We start from the raw sequence: 19,280 nt of genomic DNA on the forward strand, positions 1-19,280 counted from the left end.
ATAAAAATAATTTTTCTTGCAGCATGGACTTCCTCAGCTAAACTGAAATTATATGAAAATCTTCATTATTTTATTTCAAAAATTACCTGTTCTCCTCTCATGTGGATTCATAGCATTAAAAATCTTTTTCCATGTATTCCAACAGTTGTTCCTTTTCCAGGCTTTTTCCCAAGTGAAGTTCAGACTGCTTTATTCATGTGCATCATTTCACAATTATTATCACAAAGCTTTACCTGCTATTTCATCACTCTCAAAATATATTTCTGTAATTCTTAAGGATCAACCATATCTTGATTATCCTAATTCACTTAACACTGAAAACAAACTTCCTCAATCCTCTAGTCACCCCCAAAGCTTTTATGATTTTGCTCTCGAAGATCATAAAACAACACAGGCTTTTATCAAAGATCCACAATGGACTCCACTTGTGACCTTCCTTCACTGTGCAAATTGTACTCTGGAATATTTTACTCATTTAACTATGCAAGAACTTGTGCTCTCCTTCCACAATGACTGCTTATCTTAAAGCTTCTGGTGAGGAATTTTCAAAAGCAATCATCAAGAATAAGTAGATTTCCAAGTTAAAAATAATATATATATATATATTTTTTTTTTTAAATGTTTCTTCACTGCAGTATGTAGGCCATCTGAATATCCTTTTAGAGAAACGTAAGGAAAATGTTTCTAGAACTTTTTTGGGCTGCTTGTGGCCACATAAAAATACTTTTGATGCTTTCAAAATATGTTAAAACATTTTTCTATTTCTCTTTTTGTAAGGGCCAACTCATAAAACAAGACATAAAATCTTAGTACACACAATATATTTTTCTTAACCCATAGAAAACTCAATTTTTTCCTCTAACAGGTTGCCTGTGTAGAAACCTTTTTTTCTTAATGACTGGACTATGACATTTAGCTGAGAATAAACTAAAAGAAGACTGAAATAGAACAAAGTACTCTGGTAAATTGTATTTATGTTTTTTCATACTTTCCTATTTAGGAAAAAAAAATTCTGGATTAAAAATACAGCATCTAAACTTTACACAATTCTTAGAAAAATAAATAGGCCCAAATATATATATGTGTACGTACATATATCAAATGTTTCATCTTACCTTTCAGCCAACCACAGTTTGCTTCTTATACCGGTAATGACATCACCCAGTCCCTTCTCAAAGTCTGAATTACCAAGCTGTTTTGAATCCAAGTACGACTGCAGCAAGTGAAAAACCTAAACAAAAAAAAAATTTAAAAGAACAAGTTTTTTTTTTTAAATTGAAACTAGTTTCTAGCCACTGTTTTTTCATCAGATAACTCAGGTGAAAATCACATGCAAAATGAACAACTGTTACACAGGCAAAAGTGTATATTCATTTGGCATAGCAACAGATGGAACCCTTAAATTGCATATTTGTTAAAATTCATCTTTCACAGCAAGTGAATAACAAAACACAGAGAGTATAAGAAGACATTCACACCCCTGAAGTGGTCAGAGCACAGCCTGATGATTGCCTTCTGGCCTTGCCAACTTGAGCATCACTCCACTTCCAACCTCTTCTCAGTGCCACCTGCTTGCTGATGTTGCTGATGCCAGCACCACTGCTAGTGGAACATGTCCAGCAGCCTGGCCCAGCAGAGGCACGGGGCCACATGCACCCACGTGCACAACCAAGGAGAACGGAAAGGGTGCAGAGCAAAGGCAAACACCACATAAGCCAACAATGCTACTGAATGATTCTTCTACTGCAAGCACGTCCAACCCACAGGCCATCTGTGGCCCAGCACAGCTCACAATGAGTTTGAGTTGTGGTGAAAGTGAAAGCGGGCTATCTCCACAGAGGTAGATTGTTATGAGTACAGTAGGCAGCTCTTGTTCATCTCTGGTGAAAATGCATAGCTAATGGTGGCCACTGTGTTGAAAAAGTGTTTTGCAGCTGAGAATTTGCTCTATTAAGTGTTATTCTGCTCTTTGTATCAGTTGTATCCATGGAAATAATTAAGCAGCATTACTTTCACAGCAGCCTTCACAGATGCGGCCCAAGACAATTCCTCTTCACTCAATGTAGCCCAGGCAAGCCAAAAGGTTGGGCACCCATGTTCTACTGCATTAAGTGTATATAGCTTAGTATGTGCTAACCATGGGAATTTACTAAAATTATATAAGGAAACCGTGCAAGAAGTCTCTTTACTTGCTAAAGTGATTGCCATCATGAGTCCTAATGACAGTATTTGTTCATGGCATGAGGACTTCTGCATTACAAAGGTAAAAGACACAAATTCCTACAGCAAAACAGATATAGATGAATCTTTAACCAATGCCTAGGCATCAAATAGCTACGATTGCCAAATCCAATCCAAACTTAAAATTCAGGGGTACGAAGCCTAGAGATTTTACAATGGCTTTTTAAGGTGTACAGCACCTGACGTTCTACACATGAGCAATGAGCTTTTTATAGGAATCAGAATTAGAATTAGCACACATAACCACTCTGAAGTGTTGACAGCAAAGTATCTTCATTCTTATTCTTGAGACCCTTCATTCAGGGCTTCCAACAAACCCAACAGGCAGCTGGCTTTCACTGAGGAAGAAGCTCACACCCTTTTATCTCCAAGGACAGAGAAGGCCAAACTCCCTGAACGGGGCTCTGTTATAGCCTCCAGAGCTTATTGTAAAAGCCTAGTAGGCATATCCCAGCCATTATGAAGGGAAAAATTCAAGATACCAACCAAGAAAACATGACCTGTAGCCTTCTGGACAACAAAGCAAGTAATTCCTGTTCTTTGAGACCTTTCTGTACTGTTTAATAACAAGTTCTCCAAGCAGAATTTAAAATACAGGAAAAATTAGCTAAAAAAAAAAAAAAGATGTACGGTCATCTTGATGTTTAGTCATCTTGGTCACGAGCACAAAGAGGAAATATTTAATGACAGATGAAAGCTGATACCTGCTGCAGAGCAAAGATAAACTCTAGCCCATCCCCCTGCATGTGTGACACTCCTCGGACACAAGTCACAATGCCCATAACATTCTACTTTGCCTTTACCTTCCTCATTCACATGTGAGTGAACAGGCAATACCCACCTTGGTAATGTAATTTCTAAATGGAAAAACATGAAGATACACGGAGCAGTATTAAAGTCTCATGGGAATGATCTTGACGAAGTCAAGGAGTTTTGTGTACACAGGTAATTTGGAAGCCGGAATAGGAGAAGCAGGATGCTGACTCTCCCCGTTTCTTTAACTCATCTTATGGCCTCTAAATTTGAAAACATATTTGCCTGAAAAAGATGCAGTGACAGACATGACAGGGTTTCTATTGAGAATCTCTATTGATTATTCATTGCAACTACTGATGTGCTGAATTTAGGAAGGCTTAGAGATGATATCAGACCATTTGAGCATGTTACATGAAAACACTCAACACTGATATTATTAGCAGCACATCGTACTTATAAAGTAAGAATTTTATGAGTAACTGATAAAACTGGGGCCTTTGCTTCTCTCTGGGAAAAGCCTTTACATGCAGATTTCTACATCTCAGACCTTGGTTTCCTGCATTCCAGCTGTCACATGCTCCTGGGGTTATCTTTTTTGTTTATTTGCTTGTTTTGGAAACACAAGTACTGCTGCATAGCATTAACTTGACACAATTTCATTTGGGTTATTTTTGTGAAATTATTCACAGCTGCAGTAATTTCAAACAAGCACAGAAACAGAAGAGATGTCAAGAGACTATCTAATCTGTGCAAACATTGAAGGAGGGTCTAAGAATTCTCAAATGAAACAAATGCTCATCTGTCCTAATCTAGAAACCAGACAATAAAGCAGACTCCAAAACAGTTGTAGGAGAACTCGTCAAGCGTTTCACACTCAAAATTCGAGGTGTTGGAGTAAGGTGTTCTTTTCCACTACCACCCGCACAGTAAACAGCTGTTCTCTGGACACCATGAAGTTGGTTTGGATTTTTTCTCAGTGAGGTACTATTGAATACAGCGATCCAACTGGGGTCCATATGACAGGAATGATGAAATAAACTCTTCTCCCTGTGTTAACAGGTGTTCCTGCATGCAACAAACATCTGGAAAGTTAGCAGTCCTGAGTGACTTTTTCTGGTTGCTTTTTTGTTTGTTCGTTTGTTTCAGGGTTGGATTTTTTTTGCTTATTTCAAATCTTCCGAACTCCTGCCTACTGAACATCATTTTGCTGACAGCTGATTATCTTTCTAATCTTCCCAAGATCACTTTAGAAACTGATCATTTTCTACAAAGTACTTTGCAAAAGTACAAGCTGGAGAACATTTGTGAGTTTTACCAGAGATCTCCACCTTCGATGCAATCAAGTGTGCTCTTGCCTATGTTGCTGTTTGCTTATTAAAATGGTTCACATAATTACCTACTTGAAATTAACCTTTTTCATTAAAAACCACGTTCAAAGTTGACATTACTACTAGCTTTTCTATGTATTTTGTGGTTTGCTCTTAATCTGCTAAGTAATGGATACTCTAGAAGAAAAGGGATGAAAGAGGAAAATAATGTATATGAAGAGCCTCTTCTTAATGCCTTTTATATATTCCGCTAATTGAAGACCATTTGTTGCTTTAACCTTCCTGATTTTATTCTTCTGCACTTGTACTCATTTCCAGGAATTAGAAGAGACTTATCTCTAAGCAATAATATAAAATCTGTTTCACAATTATGAAGGGGCTATCATATTTTTCCTAGAAGCTTAAATTAATTTAATCTCTTCACCTTTGAAAACAACTCCCAATGTGCATCCCTCCTAAATACACCAGAGACCTACGTAGTTGATAGTTCAAGCAAAAGGTCTTGAAAAAGGGAGTACTGTGTATACTAAAATAGATCAAATTTGTGAATTTAAATCCATCCACATAGGAAATTCAGCACTGAAAATGCAAGCAAAGCTCCTCTGCAATTCACTTTCCAGATTAATTGTATCCTTTTGGTATGGTATTATTCAAGCAGTAAAAAACTGAGGATGTCATGAACCATACTTAAGCAGCAGAATTAGAAGGTACAATTCACATGAGAGTTTGATTCACTCAAATGTTGGCATTCATCAAAGACAATGTTTAACTACTGTGGTTTACCCTGGTCTGACATTTGATACATGCAAAATAATGGTTTCCGTGTTGTTTCAATGCAAGCCCTCTATTATTTATTCACCAAACTTTAAAGACTTAGTAAGTTTTCCTACAAAAGAATTATTTTTTTCATCAAAAGAGTTTAGAATGTCTAAACAAAATTTTAAATTGAAATTAATGATGGTGTCTTTTATTCAAATCTTTCCACAGCATTTAATGCAAGCTAAAATTAGAGGCGTCCAAACACGCAAGCTGTGAAAGTTAACTACAGAAGTGCTCCACCTTCAACACGTGTGAATTGCTAGTGCTTGGCTTACATGATGGCTGCTCCAAAACTAATGCCTCCCATTTTATTATGCTGCCCCATAAAGTCAGACGTCGATGTTGGAAGTATGGCAGCAGAAGTTAAACCTTCCCAGCACTATTCCATTCCAGAGTAACCTAGACAGCAATACATAGCAATAAGATTGGAGGAAGCTTGGGCTGCAGTGACCACGCCCTGGTTGAGTTCGTGATCTTGAGGAATGTGGGCCTGGCGAAGAGTGGAGTCAGGACCCTGAACTTCAGGAGAGCGAACTTCAGGTTGTTTAAGGAATTGTTGGATGAGATCTCCAGGGAAGAAGTCCTTCCAGACAAAGCAGCAGAACAAAGCTGGCTACTTTTTAAGGATGCCTTTCTAAGAGCGCAAGAGCTCTCCATCCCTCAGAATCAGAAAGCAGGCAGGGGAGGCAGGAAACCGGCATGGCTTGGCAAGGACCTGCTGGTCAAACTGAGGGAAAAGAAGGGCAAGTACAGGCAGTGGAAGCAAGGGTGTGCCACCTGGGAAGAACACAGGGATGCTGTCCAGACTTGCAGAGATGGAATTAGGAAAGCCAAGGCACAGACAGAACTGAACTTGGCAAGGGATGTCAGAAACAACAAGAAGGGATTCTACAGGTATGTAAGTCAGAAGAGACAGGTCAGAGAGCATACCTCCTCTGCTAAATGAGAAAGAAGAACGGGCTACAACAGATATGGAGAAGGATGAGGTACTCAATGAGGTCTCTGCCTCAGTCTTCACTGGCAGTCAGGATTCTCACATCCCTGAACGTGAACCTCCAGGTGGGAACTGCGGAAGAAAAGTCCTCCCATTATAATGGCGGAACAAGTCCATGACTGACTCATGGGATTGAATGTGTACAAGCCAGATGGCATCCATCCCAGGGTCCTAAGGAAGATGGCTGATGTGACTGCCAAGCTGCACTCCATCATATTTGAAAAGTTGTGGCTGTCAACCAAAGTCCCTGGGGACTGGAAAAAGAGAAACATCACTCGCATTTATAATAAAGGGAGGAAGGAGGATCTGAGGAACTACAAGCTGGTAAGCCTCACCTCTGTGCCTGGGAAGATCATGTAACAGATCCTCCTGGAAGGTGGAGGTCTGTATGAGTGGTGTTCTCCAGGGGTCTGTCTTGGGATGGGGCCCTGGGCAATGTGATCTAGTGCTTGATCTAGTGGCTGGCAACCCACTGCCTGTGGCAGGGGTTTGAAACGATTATTCTTGGAGTCTCTTCCAACCCAAGACATTCTATGATTCTGTGATTAAATACTGCTGTAGTTTTGATGATCTGAGACTATAAACCAGTCAATGTCTGCATGGGGAGGTAGAAATTTTATGAGAATGTTTGATATGGATAACAAAACAGACCAGCTTTCCAGACTATGGCTCTCTTTGGATTCAAAACACTACTCAATTTCAAATTCTCTGCTAAATTCATCACTTACGTATAGATGTGTTTCTTTAGTATTCAGTTTTTTTTCTTTAATTACACTAAGACATTATATACATACATATATATTTAAAGGTTATAAAATATTTGCACCATCCATTGAGGGAGGTTTATAAATACTTGCAGGATGACAGAATTATCTTTCAGTCTGACATGAAGAAAACACAAAGAAAGATACCATCTTTAGGATGCTGGGAGCCTTCTTAACAGTACTGAAGACACAAAACCCAAGTTCCTGTCTGTACTTCTTTGCATTAAGGATGGACAAGTTGCTGGATGCTCACAATCCTTTATTCTTCCACTACCAAGATGTGCAGGTTTGTCAAACTAATATACCAGGAAAATGCTACTGACTGCCTGTCAACTTGGGTAAGAGTTGTTAAAATGGTACAGGCCATGGGAAGACCAGGTACTTTGACTCATCATGAGTAGCAGTTTCCAGACACTGACCATACTGACTCTTTGGTTCACGATGTTCTACCAACACTGAGCCAGCAGTAGCCAGAACCTTGCCACCCTTCTCTGGGACTGACAATACTTTATACTTGTTCTTCAGCTTCAGAATCCTCAGGAAAAGGGAAAGTGTGGAGGAGAGTGGGGAAGAGAAAGGGAAGCATGCAGCTTGTTTTCACTGATGCTCAGTCGGCATACACATGTCCTGTTTGCATCCATCCCCACCAAACAGCACACTTTCAGCAGCACCCCATAGCTTTATGTGTCAACCAGTCTTGATACCAAGCTAATTTTCCAAGCATTTGTTTTCTATGAGTGGGGAAAACAAAATGAAGACTACCTTTTAAACAAATAAAAAAAATGATTAGACATCAGTGAATTCAAATGTATGACTCATGTGAAGCAGGATGAAACATTTTTCTCCCCCATATCAACTTTGAAATGATATGCAGTTGATCATATCTTTAGAAACTGTCAGATCAGCTCAAACTGCTGTATTCAAGCTGTGAAACACACTATTATAGTAATGAAGCAATGCAACAGAAGATGAAAGCTTATATAAGATTAAAAAAATAGTGCCTTTAATTTTTTTTATGCCTGAATATCTACAGTGACACTGAAATTATAACACAACTTTTTAATAGCCATAAATTCAATCAAGCTAACCTACTGTGACATGTTTTTTGCTTAAAAGACTTTTAAAGGAGAAACTAAGGTTTCTGAAGTTATGATCAACTTTTAACTTCAGACACAAAAGTAGTGACACTTTGCGTGCATGCACACATGTTCTTATTTTAAAGAAAACACAGCCTCCTACATGAAGCCACACAAAGTGTCATTTTTAAATAAGCAGATTTTCCAAAAACACTTTGAAGGTTATTTAATTGCACACTTCTCAGTGAAGTAGAAAAGTTAAACTTTTCTCCCCTGAAGCTGACCTGAACCAATAAAACCTGCATGCATGCCCTCAGCTATGTTTGTATGAAATTAAGTATACAGTACAAATATTCACATTTTTAACTGCAAGACTGAAACAATGCTCTCAGTGTTCATTTCAGCACTTCTTGAAAAAAAGCAAACTGACATCACACTATAGCATACATTCTCAGCAGAGATCATTTACGTCCCTAAAAAATAATAATAATAAAAAAAATACAGATGTTTCATCAGCTGAAATAAAACGCTGTGGAAACATGAAGCTTGGAAAAATATGCCGCTCACCAAGCTGTGGAGGTAGAAGCAACATGAAAAGAGGGGGGGGAAAAAAAGAGTGTTCGCAAAATGGCAGCAGAGATCATTGCACTAAGCTAAGTGTTGTATTTTGGAATTCCTCCATCAAAAGACTGAGTATTAACAGGCTAATGAGAAAGCCTCAAACAAGCTGCATTTCTTTTCCTTTCTTTTTTTTTTTTTAAGACAATTTTACACTTATTGTGTGTTAATAAAACTGCCAAGTTATTTTAGTACTCTGAAAACTAGACTCATTTTTTCATTTTTTACTAAGATCACATAGATAAAATCTGGCAAGATGCTGTGCCAGGTGAAGATGTTTTTATTAGGAGGATAAAAAGTTCAAAGCTACTATATTTATCTCCAGCCCTAAACATCTTTTTATTTAATATTATAGAAGATGAGCAGCAGAAAACATTGTGATAATTACAAAGATACTAAAAACTGCAACTACCTCCCCAGTTTTCCAAGAAGATACTTAGATAAATTTGAGAGTTTATAGCTACCTGGTTATCTTTGGATTTCTTCTTGCTCCTTAAAAAGCAAACATACTTATATAAAATAAATACATTATTTTAGCACCCACATGTATGGCATGAACACAGTCCTTTCAGTTTATACAACTCTTAGGAACAAAGGCAGCTACACAATTTGCAGGATAGCAGTGTAAAATTAGTGTGGAATCAATGACTTTTAGGAATGTATAGGTAGCAATGGTGATGCTAAATAAACCAACTGCTCTGCATTCCTGAAGTACGGACTCAAACTTCATCTGAATAGCAACTATGTGGTAACAACCATACTCGAGACATCAGAATACGCAGTGGTGTTACCAAAAATCAGTCTGAGAAGTGACATAGAAAACAGAGGCATGCAGCGCAAGTAACGATACATGCTCTTGAGCTATGCGTGACAAGCAACTCTCATGTCACGTGTGAGGAGATCACCAGTGTGTCAGACTAACTGTACAGCTGAACCTGCACACGAAGTGACCAGACGTTGTGCAGCCCAGTGCCTGACAGTACTGGTGGTACCCCTACACCATGTGCTCTGACAGCAGATGATTAACTCTCTGCCCCACCAGGAGTAAATATTCTCCATTTATTTCCACATTTGAATGACAGTATACTGAAGAGGAATTTCAAATATTCATCAGCTCTTTTGCAATCTCCTCACAAATGTAGTGTTTCAATAGCCACCACTTAACTATACTGCTCGCAGTCCTGGATCGTTTATATATACATCACATTATTATAAGAAACATCCCTTTGTTCCTACCACCTCTGTTCAATGAAGTCTTCAATTTCATGCAGTTTATTTCATAACTGACAAATCAGATTATTATTTCTGCCAAATATAGATGACATGATTGTCATACATTTTTAATATATAAAAATATTATTTACTTTCTCACATCTATCTTTGTATGAATTAATAAACTCAATCTGAAGATGCAGTACTTCCCTTTGCAAATATTTTTCTGAAAATCATCAAAATTTTTCACCATGATAAAGCAACAGCTGGTTCACAATTCAATTTTTCCCTAATTTCAGCTTTGTTTTGTCAGCACATTTCATCACCTAATTACACAACTTTGGTTTATTATTCATGAGAAAGTAGGGCTCGTAAATCCTTCCTCCAAATATGTCCATCAAAATTCATAAAGCCAGGTTTAAGAAAGAATGAAGCTGTTTTAATTAAAATGTAGGCAAGCGTGTTTTGATTGAATTAAGATGTTGTAAAATAAGGTATGAAAGTGTCTGAAGTAATGAATAAAAATACAATACCAGTTAACTCCATATAACTGAGCAAGAATAACACACCTGTTTAATAGTCTGAAAATTATTAATGCCACAACTAATGAAAGGAACAAAACACTAAAAAACAGCATTAAAGCTTTTTCTCAGCGATAGATATATACCACAAAACCACAAGACCAAAATGTTTTCTTAAAATTGAAAATGAATTCTGTTTTTTGTCTAAAGCAAGCTAACAAAAGTGAAATTTCACAGATCAAAATTATTACAATGCCAGTTTTATGTGGAGGAAAAACCTATTTTAAAGGAGGATGAAATCAGATCCTAGCTTAAAATGTCTGTATGCCACAAAACAATAAAAAGTTTGCTGCCAGCTTACATCACTAGCTTTTTTTTTTTTTCCCCTCAAAAATCCTAGCTGTATTTTCTCTGAGAAGTGCCTGGTTTGCTTGTTTACACAGAACTCTGGTAAGTCTGTCTGTTTTACTATTTGGATTTAAGGCACATTTTTTTTTCTTTTAAAGCTAAAAAATAATTTAGTTTTGAAAAGACCCTTAAGATCAAGTCCAACCTTCCACCTGACACTACAAGTATACCACCCACCCACACCTCTTAGTGCCACATCAACACATCTCTTAAATGTCTCCAGATATTGTGACTCCACCACCTTCCTGTGCAACCCATTCCAACGCTTGACCATTCTTTCCATAAAGAAATGTTTTCTGATATCAACCTAAACCCTCCCAGAGCCTCCTGAGGCAATTACCTTGCACCCTATCACTTGTCACCTGAAAGAAAGATCAACAGCCTCCTCACTGCAACCTCCTTTCAGGTAGTTGTGGAGAGTGATGATATCCTCCCTCAGCCTCCTCTCCTCCAGACTAAACAGCCTCATTTGCCTTAGCCATTCCTCATAAATCTTGTCTTCTGGTCCCTTCATCAGCTTCACTGCTGTTCTCTGAATGCGTTCCAGCAATTCCATGTCCCTCCCCAAACTAACCACAGTACTCAAGATATAGTCTCACCAGAGCTGAGTACAAGAGAAAAATCTCTTCCCTAGTCCTGCTGGCCACAATACTTCTGATGCAGACCAGGTTGCCATTGAACTTCTTGGCCACCCAGGCACACTGCTGGCTCATGTTCAGTCAGCTGTCAAGTAGCAACCTCAGCTCCTCTTCTGCTGGGCCATTTTCTAGCCACTCTTCCCTAATCCCATACACTGCATGGTATTACTGTGATCTAAGTGCAGTGCCCAGAATTTAGTCTTCCTGAATGTCGTACAACTGGATGTGTCTCATTGATACAGCCTATCCAGATGCCTTTGCAAAGCCTTTCTATCATCAGGTACATCAATGCTCCTCCTCAAGTCATTCATCTTACAACTAGAGATACGTGGAGTGAGCAGAGAAGCCTAACCAAAAGACCTACAGATTACCTGATGAATGAGAAAACAGAAAACCCCAATTACTAGACAGCACTAAGAAAAGACAAAGCTGACTGATCAGTAAGTATCACACACACATTTTCCTAACCAGCCAGCTTGACCAGAGATGAAAGAAGGTACTATGTGGCATTTCTACTCTCTGCAAACATACCTATTATCCTCCCAGCAGCATGTAACCAAAATCTCGAAGTCTAAAGAAATTATATGTTGGAAACAGTTTAAGATTGTGCTAAGCCTGTGTTTTCTGATACAAAAAAACCCCACAACCCTAACAATAGGAAGGATACAATAAAGTTTCCTCTTCCTATTCCTTGCCATCATCATAATTCATTCATCATGATCTTAATTCAGCTACTTTCAAGAATATAAAACTTTTCCCCTCCTTTAGTAACAACTTTTTTTTTTTTTTTTTTTTTTTGAGGAGGGGGAGTAGGGCAAGGGCCGCAGTGTAACAACTTAAAACAACTCTTCCACAGTGTGCCTCATTACACGCTATCCTGCACACATTCACATGAAGGAAACAAAATGCAAAGAAACAGACCAAGGTACACACCCTTGTTTACTGAGGGATACTTACAATTAGGAAGAAGATTTAAGGATACCCCACTGCAAGTAAAAAGCTGACACATAGACTTGTTCAGTAAGAACATGTTCATAAAGAGTGCCCAAAAGCACTCTGCTACTTGACCCTGTAGCTGTGCTGCTTTCAGGAGAGCTGATCTTACGTCTCAGGAATGCCTGCATCAACATACAAGCTGAGAAAATAATTAGAACTAAGCTATACAGATTTGATGCTTTTATTTCTAAATTCATATTATAGCTTATTCACAGCTTCAGAAAAGAATTTTCTTCTCCTGGCTTGTAATTTTAAATTCATAGAAGAGAAAATATGTACACAGGTCTCCTGCTCTCAAACAAAAGAATAACGTAATGTTTTTAAAGCCTAACAAATAATTTGCAACATTAGATGTCCAAACACAGCTAGCTATGACTATGAAAAAAAAAAAGCAGTGCTTTTCAAAGCCATACTACAAATTCCCAAATCTTTCCCCATTAATACATCAAGACAGTTATTGCACATCAAGACTGTTGTTGTACATGCATTCATGTATAAGGGATTGACTTATGCTTCCACTTCTGCATATTTACAAGCATACTGTCACTGATAATGGTTCCATTTACACGGTTCTATTGAACAGCAGTATCGCTGCCCGGACCCTGAACCCAAACACCAGCCTCTTCAGTTGTTACACTGGAGCCTTACACTCTGCTAAAATACCTCACAGCCAGGCAGAGATCACTGCCAGCAGACAATGTGGCTGAAACACCCACTCTGGAAAGTTAGGAGGTATGACAACATGCACCCAGATTATGCTTTCAAATCATCTCCGATTTGACAGCAGAGAACAGCCCTGTGCACTTTTAAATTACTATCATGAGTATAGCCAATGAGTCTCTTCCTGAAGCAATGAGCTATGTATTCATGAGTATTTCATAGAATCATAGAATCATAGAATGGCTTGGGTTGAAAAGGACCTCAAAGATCATCAAGTCTCAACCCCCCTGCCAAGTGCAGGGTCGCCAACCACTAGACCAGGCTGCCCAGAGCCACGTCCAGCCTGGCCTTGAATGCCTCCAGGGACGGGGCATCCACAACCCCCCTGGGCAACCTGTTCCAGTGCGTCACCACCCTCTATGTGAAAAACTTCCTCCTAATATCTAACCTAAATCTCCCCTGTCTCAGCTTAAAACCATTCCCCCTTGTCCTATCACTATCCACCCTCACAAACAATCAATCCCCCTCCTGTTTATATGCTCTCTTCAAGTATTGGAAGGCCACAATGAGGTCTCCCCGGAGCCTTCTCTTCTCCAAACTAAACAAGCCCAGTTCCCTCAACCTTTCCTCATAGGAGAGGTGCTCCAGCCCTCTGAAAAACCCTCCAGCCCTCCTTTCTTACTGAAAAACAGAATAATAAATAAGAAAGATCATATAATACCTAATGACTAGAAAACTCCATACCCGAGTAACACAGTTAAATGCAGGTAGAATCCACAAGCATTTTCTTTTTCCAAAATTAACCCTAACAAAAAAAGGAACGCACAACCAAAATATGGAATAGAAACTAACTTCCTCTCTAGGTAACACAGCTAACTTGTGCTTAACTTGTAGGTAAGTAAAAAAGAACTCAAACTGTAAACATTAAGCGAGTAGTTCAGCTTTACAAAATCAGTATATATAGTGCCAAAATACATGTAAAAGCAAACTTTATTACAGTAACATCTAGAAAGTAACTCCTGTAAGAGGATCCTGTTAAATAGCATCAAAAGATAGGGAAAGGATAATCTTTGGTCCAACAGCCCTCCTACATTCTTAGTCTCACTGCACTACAAGGCACATTGTGCTACCAGTGGATAGTCCCATCTCCAACAGGGCACACTGCCTGAGAAGTGAGAGGACTGGAACAGACGACATCTTCGTACTTCTGCTGCATGAATGCATAAGAAATAAAGTTCTCACTTGGCATATTGAGTCTCAGTTTTTTTAGCTGTCCGCTCAAATTCATATTCCAAAAGGATGAATATACAAAATAGTCTTTCAGACAAGGAAACAGATGAAGAGGTTTATTCAAAATCTACAAGGGATGCATCAGAGAGAGAGAGAAATCAGATCTTTAAAAGTTCCAACTCACTGCCAGTTTGCATGTTCATAAGAATTTACCTAGGGAAAAAGAATGACTAGATTATCCTGTAGGCATACTTCTTAAGAAAGCATTTTGCTCTCCAGAGAGAATAATGGGAAGATTACACATATGCCAGTAAGATCTGGAACATATCACCAAAAGCACACAGAAAATGTAAGGGCACTATTTCCCCAGTGTTCATCTGTTTTGGACCATGATCTTCCTAGTTTTCTACTAGTAACATGTATCTTTTGAAACTATAAAAACAAGTCCATAGAAATACAGATAACTTACGATGAATCTTAAACTACAGCAAAAATACATGAATCATACTGCTGCTGAAACTCAGCAGATTTTTGCCTTACACATATGGACAAGCTATTTATAAATTCTACTTCCCATCAGGCACAGCATGATGTTAGCTTACAATAACAAGTTAATGTTAATGTTTTCCAGTAATTTTCACAGTGCCATTTAACTGCAAGTGCCCTGGCCAAGGTAAACTTAAGGGCAAGAAAAGGGCTAACTACATAATCACAAAACAACCTTAATGAATTTTGCATTTATCCTTTAAACAATTAAAATTCTACCTGTAATATATTTCTGGTTTGCTCCCAAACCTTAATCCAGTCGGTCAGCCGATTACATCTCCCCAGAATAGCTCAAATATTCCTTCTGATTTTAATTTTCCACAGAGCCTCGTGGAGTTTTTTTTTTCCCCAGACAAACAAGCATCCTACACTATCACAGAAAGTGCCAAACTCAAAGCTATCAAACATTTTTTTCTAGCAAGCTGGTACACTTTGCTTTACCATCAGCATTATGGCATATGCACACTGTGTCTGCAAATGTGGCAGGGCAGACAAATTCCAAAGTAAGACGATGGAATTCAATGGGGCTTTTCTATTAAGAGGTGCTAAAAGCTGCTTGGGATGACCTCTTCTTTGGTATAATTTTCCTTTTGCTTCTTCCATGCTCATGCAATTGGTTGGATACGTTGTTGACGAAAGGGAAAAGGAACATTATTTATGGCAGAATTATTTTTTGAAAAGTTCTTCCAGCACATTTTCCTATTCAAGATTACTTTCTCCGACACCTGCACATGCTTGCCTTTGATTTTATTATCCCAGAGGAGTACAGCTGTCTGACTCTAAAAACAGTTCTAAGAACAGTTTTTAAAGTTGCTGGAGCTTAAATGCTCCATTTCCTTTGCAAGTTGAACTGCACAGAGGTTGTTTTCTGAGCGCAGTGGTGTCAATGGTAAATGTTACCACGCCTGCTATTTCCTAAACACTGCATTGAGCTGCAGTTTGACAACGCCAAACCTAGCCAGGCTTCAAATGAAAGAAACTCTCAGTTCTGCTCAGTCACAGGAGTTGGGTTTGCAGAGGTCCGCTATTGAAATTAAGCAAATCTTGCTCCTTTTCACCGAAATGCCTTAGAGAAGATTGCTTTGAGCTGATCTGCAGCAGCTGCAACACCCCCAGAGGGTTAGTGATGACCAGCTGGATGTGGGCTGCTGTGCACAAGCTGTTTGCAGATGACAAGGCTAGCAAAATCCTCTGACATTAAAGCTTTGGCAGCAAGAGCAACACTGAGGCAATGCACCATTTACAGTACAAGCCAGATTTTGCCCAAGGCAGCAGAAAGCCATTCTGCATCAGTGATGCAAGGAACAACCAGGATGCTTTGTGCTCATTTTCTAACAACTATGAAACACTAGAAAGTTAAACAGTAGTCAGGTGATCTAGAAGGGGATCTTCAGCATCTTTCCTCTTTGCAGTCAGTATGAATTTGTTCTTGCCTGTGTTAGTTTCCATCTACCACTTGACAGCCAGTGTCCTATCACTTTCATAATCTATCTGTTTGCATTTGCAATGGCAGCAACTGAAATAAATGGTTTCTATAGCTGACAGATGAAACATTTTCTCTTTATCCTCTTTAGACCAACTAAATTGGATTTCAGTCAGAGCCTGCAGCTTTAAGTCACTTCACAGTTTGAATTCAGCGGCAAATAAAAATAAAAGAGGAAGCCACCACTACCATCTCTTGTATAGTTCTATCACTTTGTTCGTAATTATGGTAAACCATAATTAAAACTGCAAAAAGATGAAAAACAGAATGGCTCTCCATCATATGCCTTCTCTCAGGAGGCATGCCAGGCCAGGCTGGATGGGGCTGTGAGCAACCCGGCCTAGTGGGAGGTGTCCCTGCCTACAGCAGGGGCGTAGGAACTACATGACCTTAAAGGTCCCTTCCAACCCAAACCATTCTATAATTTTATGATATTGATCTTCTGTGCACATATATTCATTATCATGCTGCTCAAATCTTCTAAGAGTCCTAGTGGTGTCTGTGCTGTGCCTTGACCCAAATCATGAGCATAACACATCAAAAGTCATGCTCATCGTCAGATATTGCTGGGGGTTGATGGTGTATACTGAACTACTGGAAAGATCATCACATAACTTAGCATTATTTTTTTTAGAAGCATTAAAATGTACTACAGAAATAAAAACAATTTTTTTAAAAAAGCATATGTAACTGTATGAAGTAGGATTGCTTCAAGTAAACTCAAATCTTAAAACTTAAGTAACAAGATGACTTTGTCAGAAGTTAGAATCCACAAATGTATCCTAGTTTGCTGAAACTGCACACAATTCCACGAGTTAACCGCACTCAGAAAAATAAAGGAACTTTATTTGAAACCAGGTTCCTTTTCTCCCACTCCAAATAGGGATAATCTGCTTCTGTGCACTTCATCAGCCTTGTTGGTCTTATAATACACTAAAAATGATCCACCACCTGCAACCACCTTTTTTATTTATGTATTTAATGATACGAAAGTTAAGTGCTCTCTTACATTAAAGATAACAGTACAGTAAAAGCTTAAACAGGTTAAAAGGTCAAATTAAAATACTTATTGATAACTACTACTTTCATTACAAAAAAAATCTGCAAAGAGATTTCCTGCAGCTAAAATTGTATACAGTAACAATACAATGAATGCAACTTTTGTATCACACAGCAGGAAATAATAGACCCTAAAGTTCCTCAAATTTACCACATCATTCCCAGTGAGTCCCTATACAAAATACTACTAGCATTTATCACCCAAAATAACCCTTTTTTCTTCCTTCTCTCACTGCAAGATCATGCCAACTAAAAGAAAAACACACCAACAAGCTTCATTAAGAATTTACAGCTATAAACTTGTGACTATGTAAGTTTCCTACCCATGACACTTCTTTGAATAGCATCATCCATCTTTTAGGGACACTCCAAAGTGTTTTGTGTTGTACAAGTGCAATAGCACAATTGTTTTGAGGATTCTGTTGGATAGTCACGGCACTGTAATTCTAAAAAACAAAGTTGTTTCTTAAAAACCACAGGGATAACCCATGTAGATAAGTCATTATAAGCCCCATTCATATGCTGACTCAATGAAAAAATACATATGATTGACTCAGCTTTTAAACTTTTCCTCCGGGTGCCATTAGTAATCCTTAAAAATACCAGGGAATTAAAAGATAATACTCGGATGGAAAATATATTACTCAAAAAGGAAAAGGCTGATGGAAAAACATTAGCAAAACTGCACTAGTCAAATTGTCAATGGAAAAAAATGTCAGAGGCTGAGGTCGTTATAAACACCTCTTCTTCTGAGGAAATATGTCAATATCAGAGCCTATTGCATTCCAAAAATAAAAAAAAAACAAGAGTACTGCACTGACAGTTTCAGAGCTAGACATGTTAACTTCAACAGCATCCACAACTCAAGTTAGGAAACATTTAGAATGAAATCATTTGTTTAGATCAAGGTCACAAATTGAAGTTAACATAAAATGAACTTGTTACAGTGTCCACAAACACAACACTGTACAACACTGAAAACAGCTTTTTATGTCATTAGAACCATCAGAGGAGAATAAAATGAGAGTGCTGCATAGTCAGTGCAGCTCTCTGAAAGGTTAACTTATAAGCAAATTAAACTTAAAAGCAAATTTACCCATCTGAGAGTACATCAAGGCTCTTAAGAAAAAATGAAAAAAGAAGAACATGAAAAAACTCTGCATGGGTTACATTACTTGCAGTTCCAATACTGTGTATCCACCACTGCTACCAAGAGTTTGTTTATTTTCAGTGAAAACAGTATTATGCTTTTATTGCTGAACACAATACAAATTTACAAAGAGTGCTTTTTTCCTCACCAGTAATCAATAAGTGCTAAGATTCCATATTTTATTTATTTTCAAACTAGTTAAACGTAAAATGATTTTGGCTTTTATAACCTTTTTCTTTCACTTCTGGCAGCACAATCCACCTGATGTTGTGCTATCATTTTTATACATATAACAGAGTTTTACTCCTGTTCCTGGATAAATAAGTACAGTTGCAAGAGTATCACATCATCATTTTATAATATCTCTATAATCTAATTCAATTTGATTAATTTTGAAATAGCTGCTTGTCACATGGTAAGTCAGATGTGTAAATGATTAAATCAGAAAACCAAAGAAAAATAAGTATTACAATGCTGGAAGCATTTGAGGCATTTTATTCTTTTCAAGTTTACTATTTTAATACATCAGTAAGTAGTGCCATCACAGAAGTCTGAAATCCTGACTGCTCAACCATACTCCTGTTAATCTACCCAAAGATAATTACACAAAGTCCTGTCCTTTTGAAATGCTTCAGGACTATCTAGGAGACGTGGTTTTATGCTGCAACACAAGATACAGACTTACAGCATACGTGTTTTATTAGATGTAACATCAGGAAATAACAACTATTTGGCAACATGTATACGTGAAGTCTTTCAGACGTTACCTCTACATCTTCCC

At 38.1% G+C, this 19,280-nt stretch overlaps 1 protein-coding gene across 9 annotated transcripts in view; it reads right to left on the bottom strand.

Annotated features, from left to right (window-relative positions):
• Window positions 1-19,280, bottom strand: part of THADA (THADA, armadillo repeat containing) — a 217,311-nt gene that overhangs the window by 57,516 nt on the left and 140,515 nt on the right. For 8 of the 9 annotated variants that reach the window (XR_002437166.1, XM_021392511.1, XM_021392510.1 and 5 more), the window contains one exon: window positions 1,116-1,231. Coding sequence is in view for 7 of the 9 variants with exons in the window: in XM_021392511.1 (XP_021248186.1) it covers window positions 1,116-1,231 (116 nt within the window). In the remaining 2 variants the exon portion in view is untranslated. Of the gene's footprint in view, window positions 1-1,115; window positions 1,232-3,082; window positions 3,280-19,280 lie in introns of all 9 variants that reach the window. The other variant, XR_002437167.1, reaches the window with a different exon arrangement.

The sequence above is a fragment of the Numida meleagris genome, chromosome 3 (genome assembly GCF_002078875.1).
Source record: "Numida meleagris isolate 19003 breed g44 Domestic line chromosome 3, NumMel1.0, whole genome shotgun sequence".
NCBI classification, from domain to species: domain Eukaryota; kingdom Metazoa; phylum Chordata; class Aves; order Galliformes; family Numididae; genus Numida; species Numida meleagris.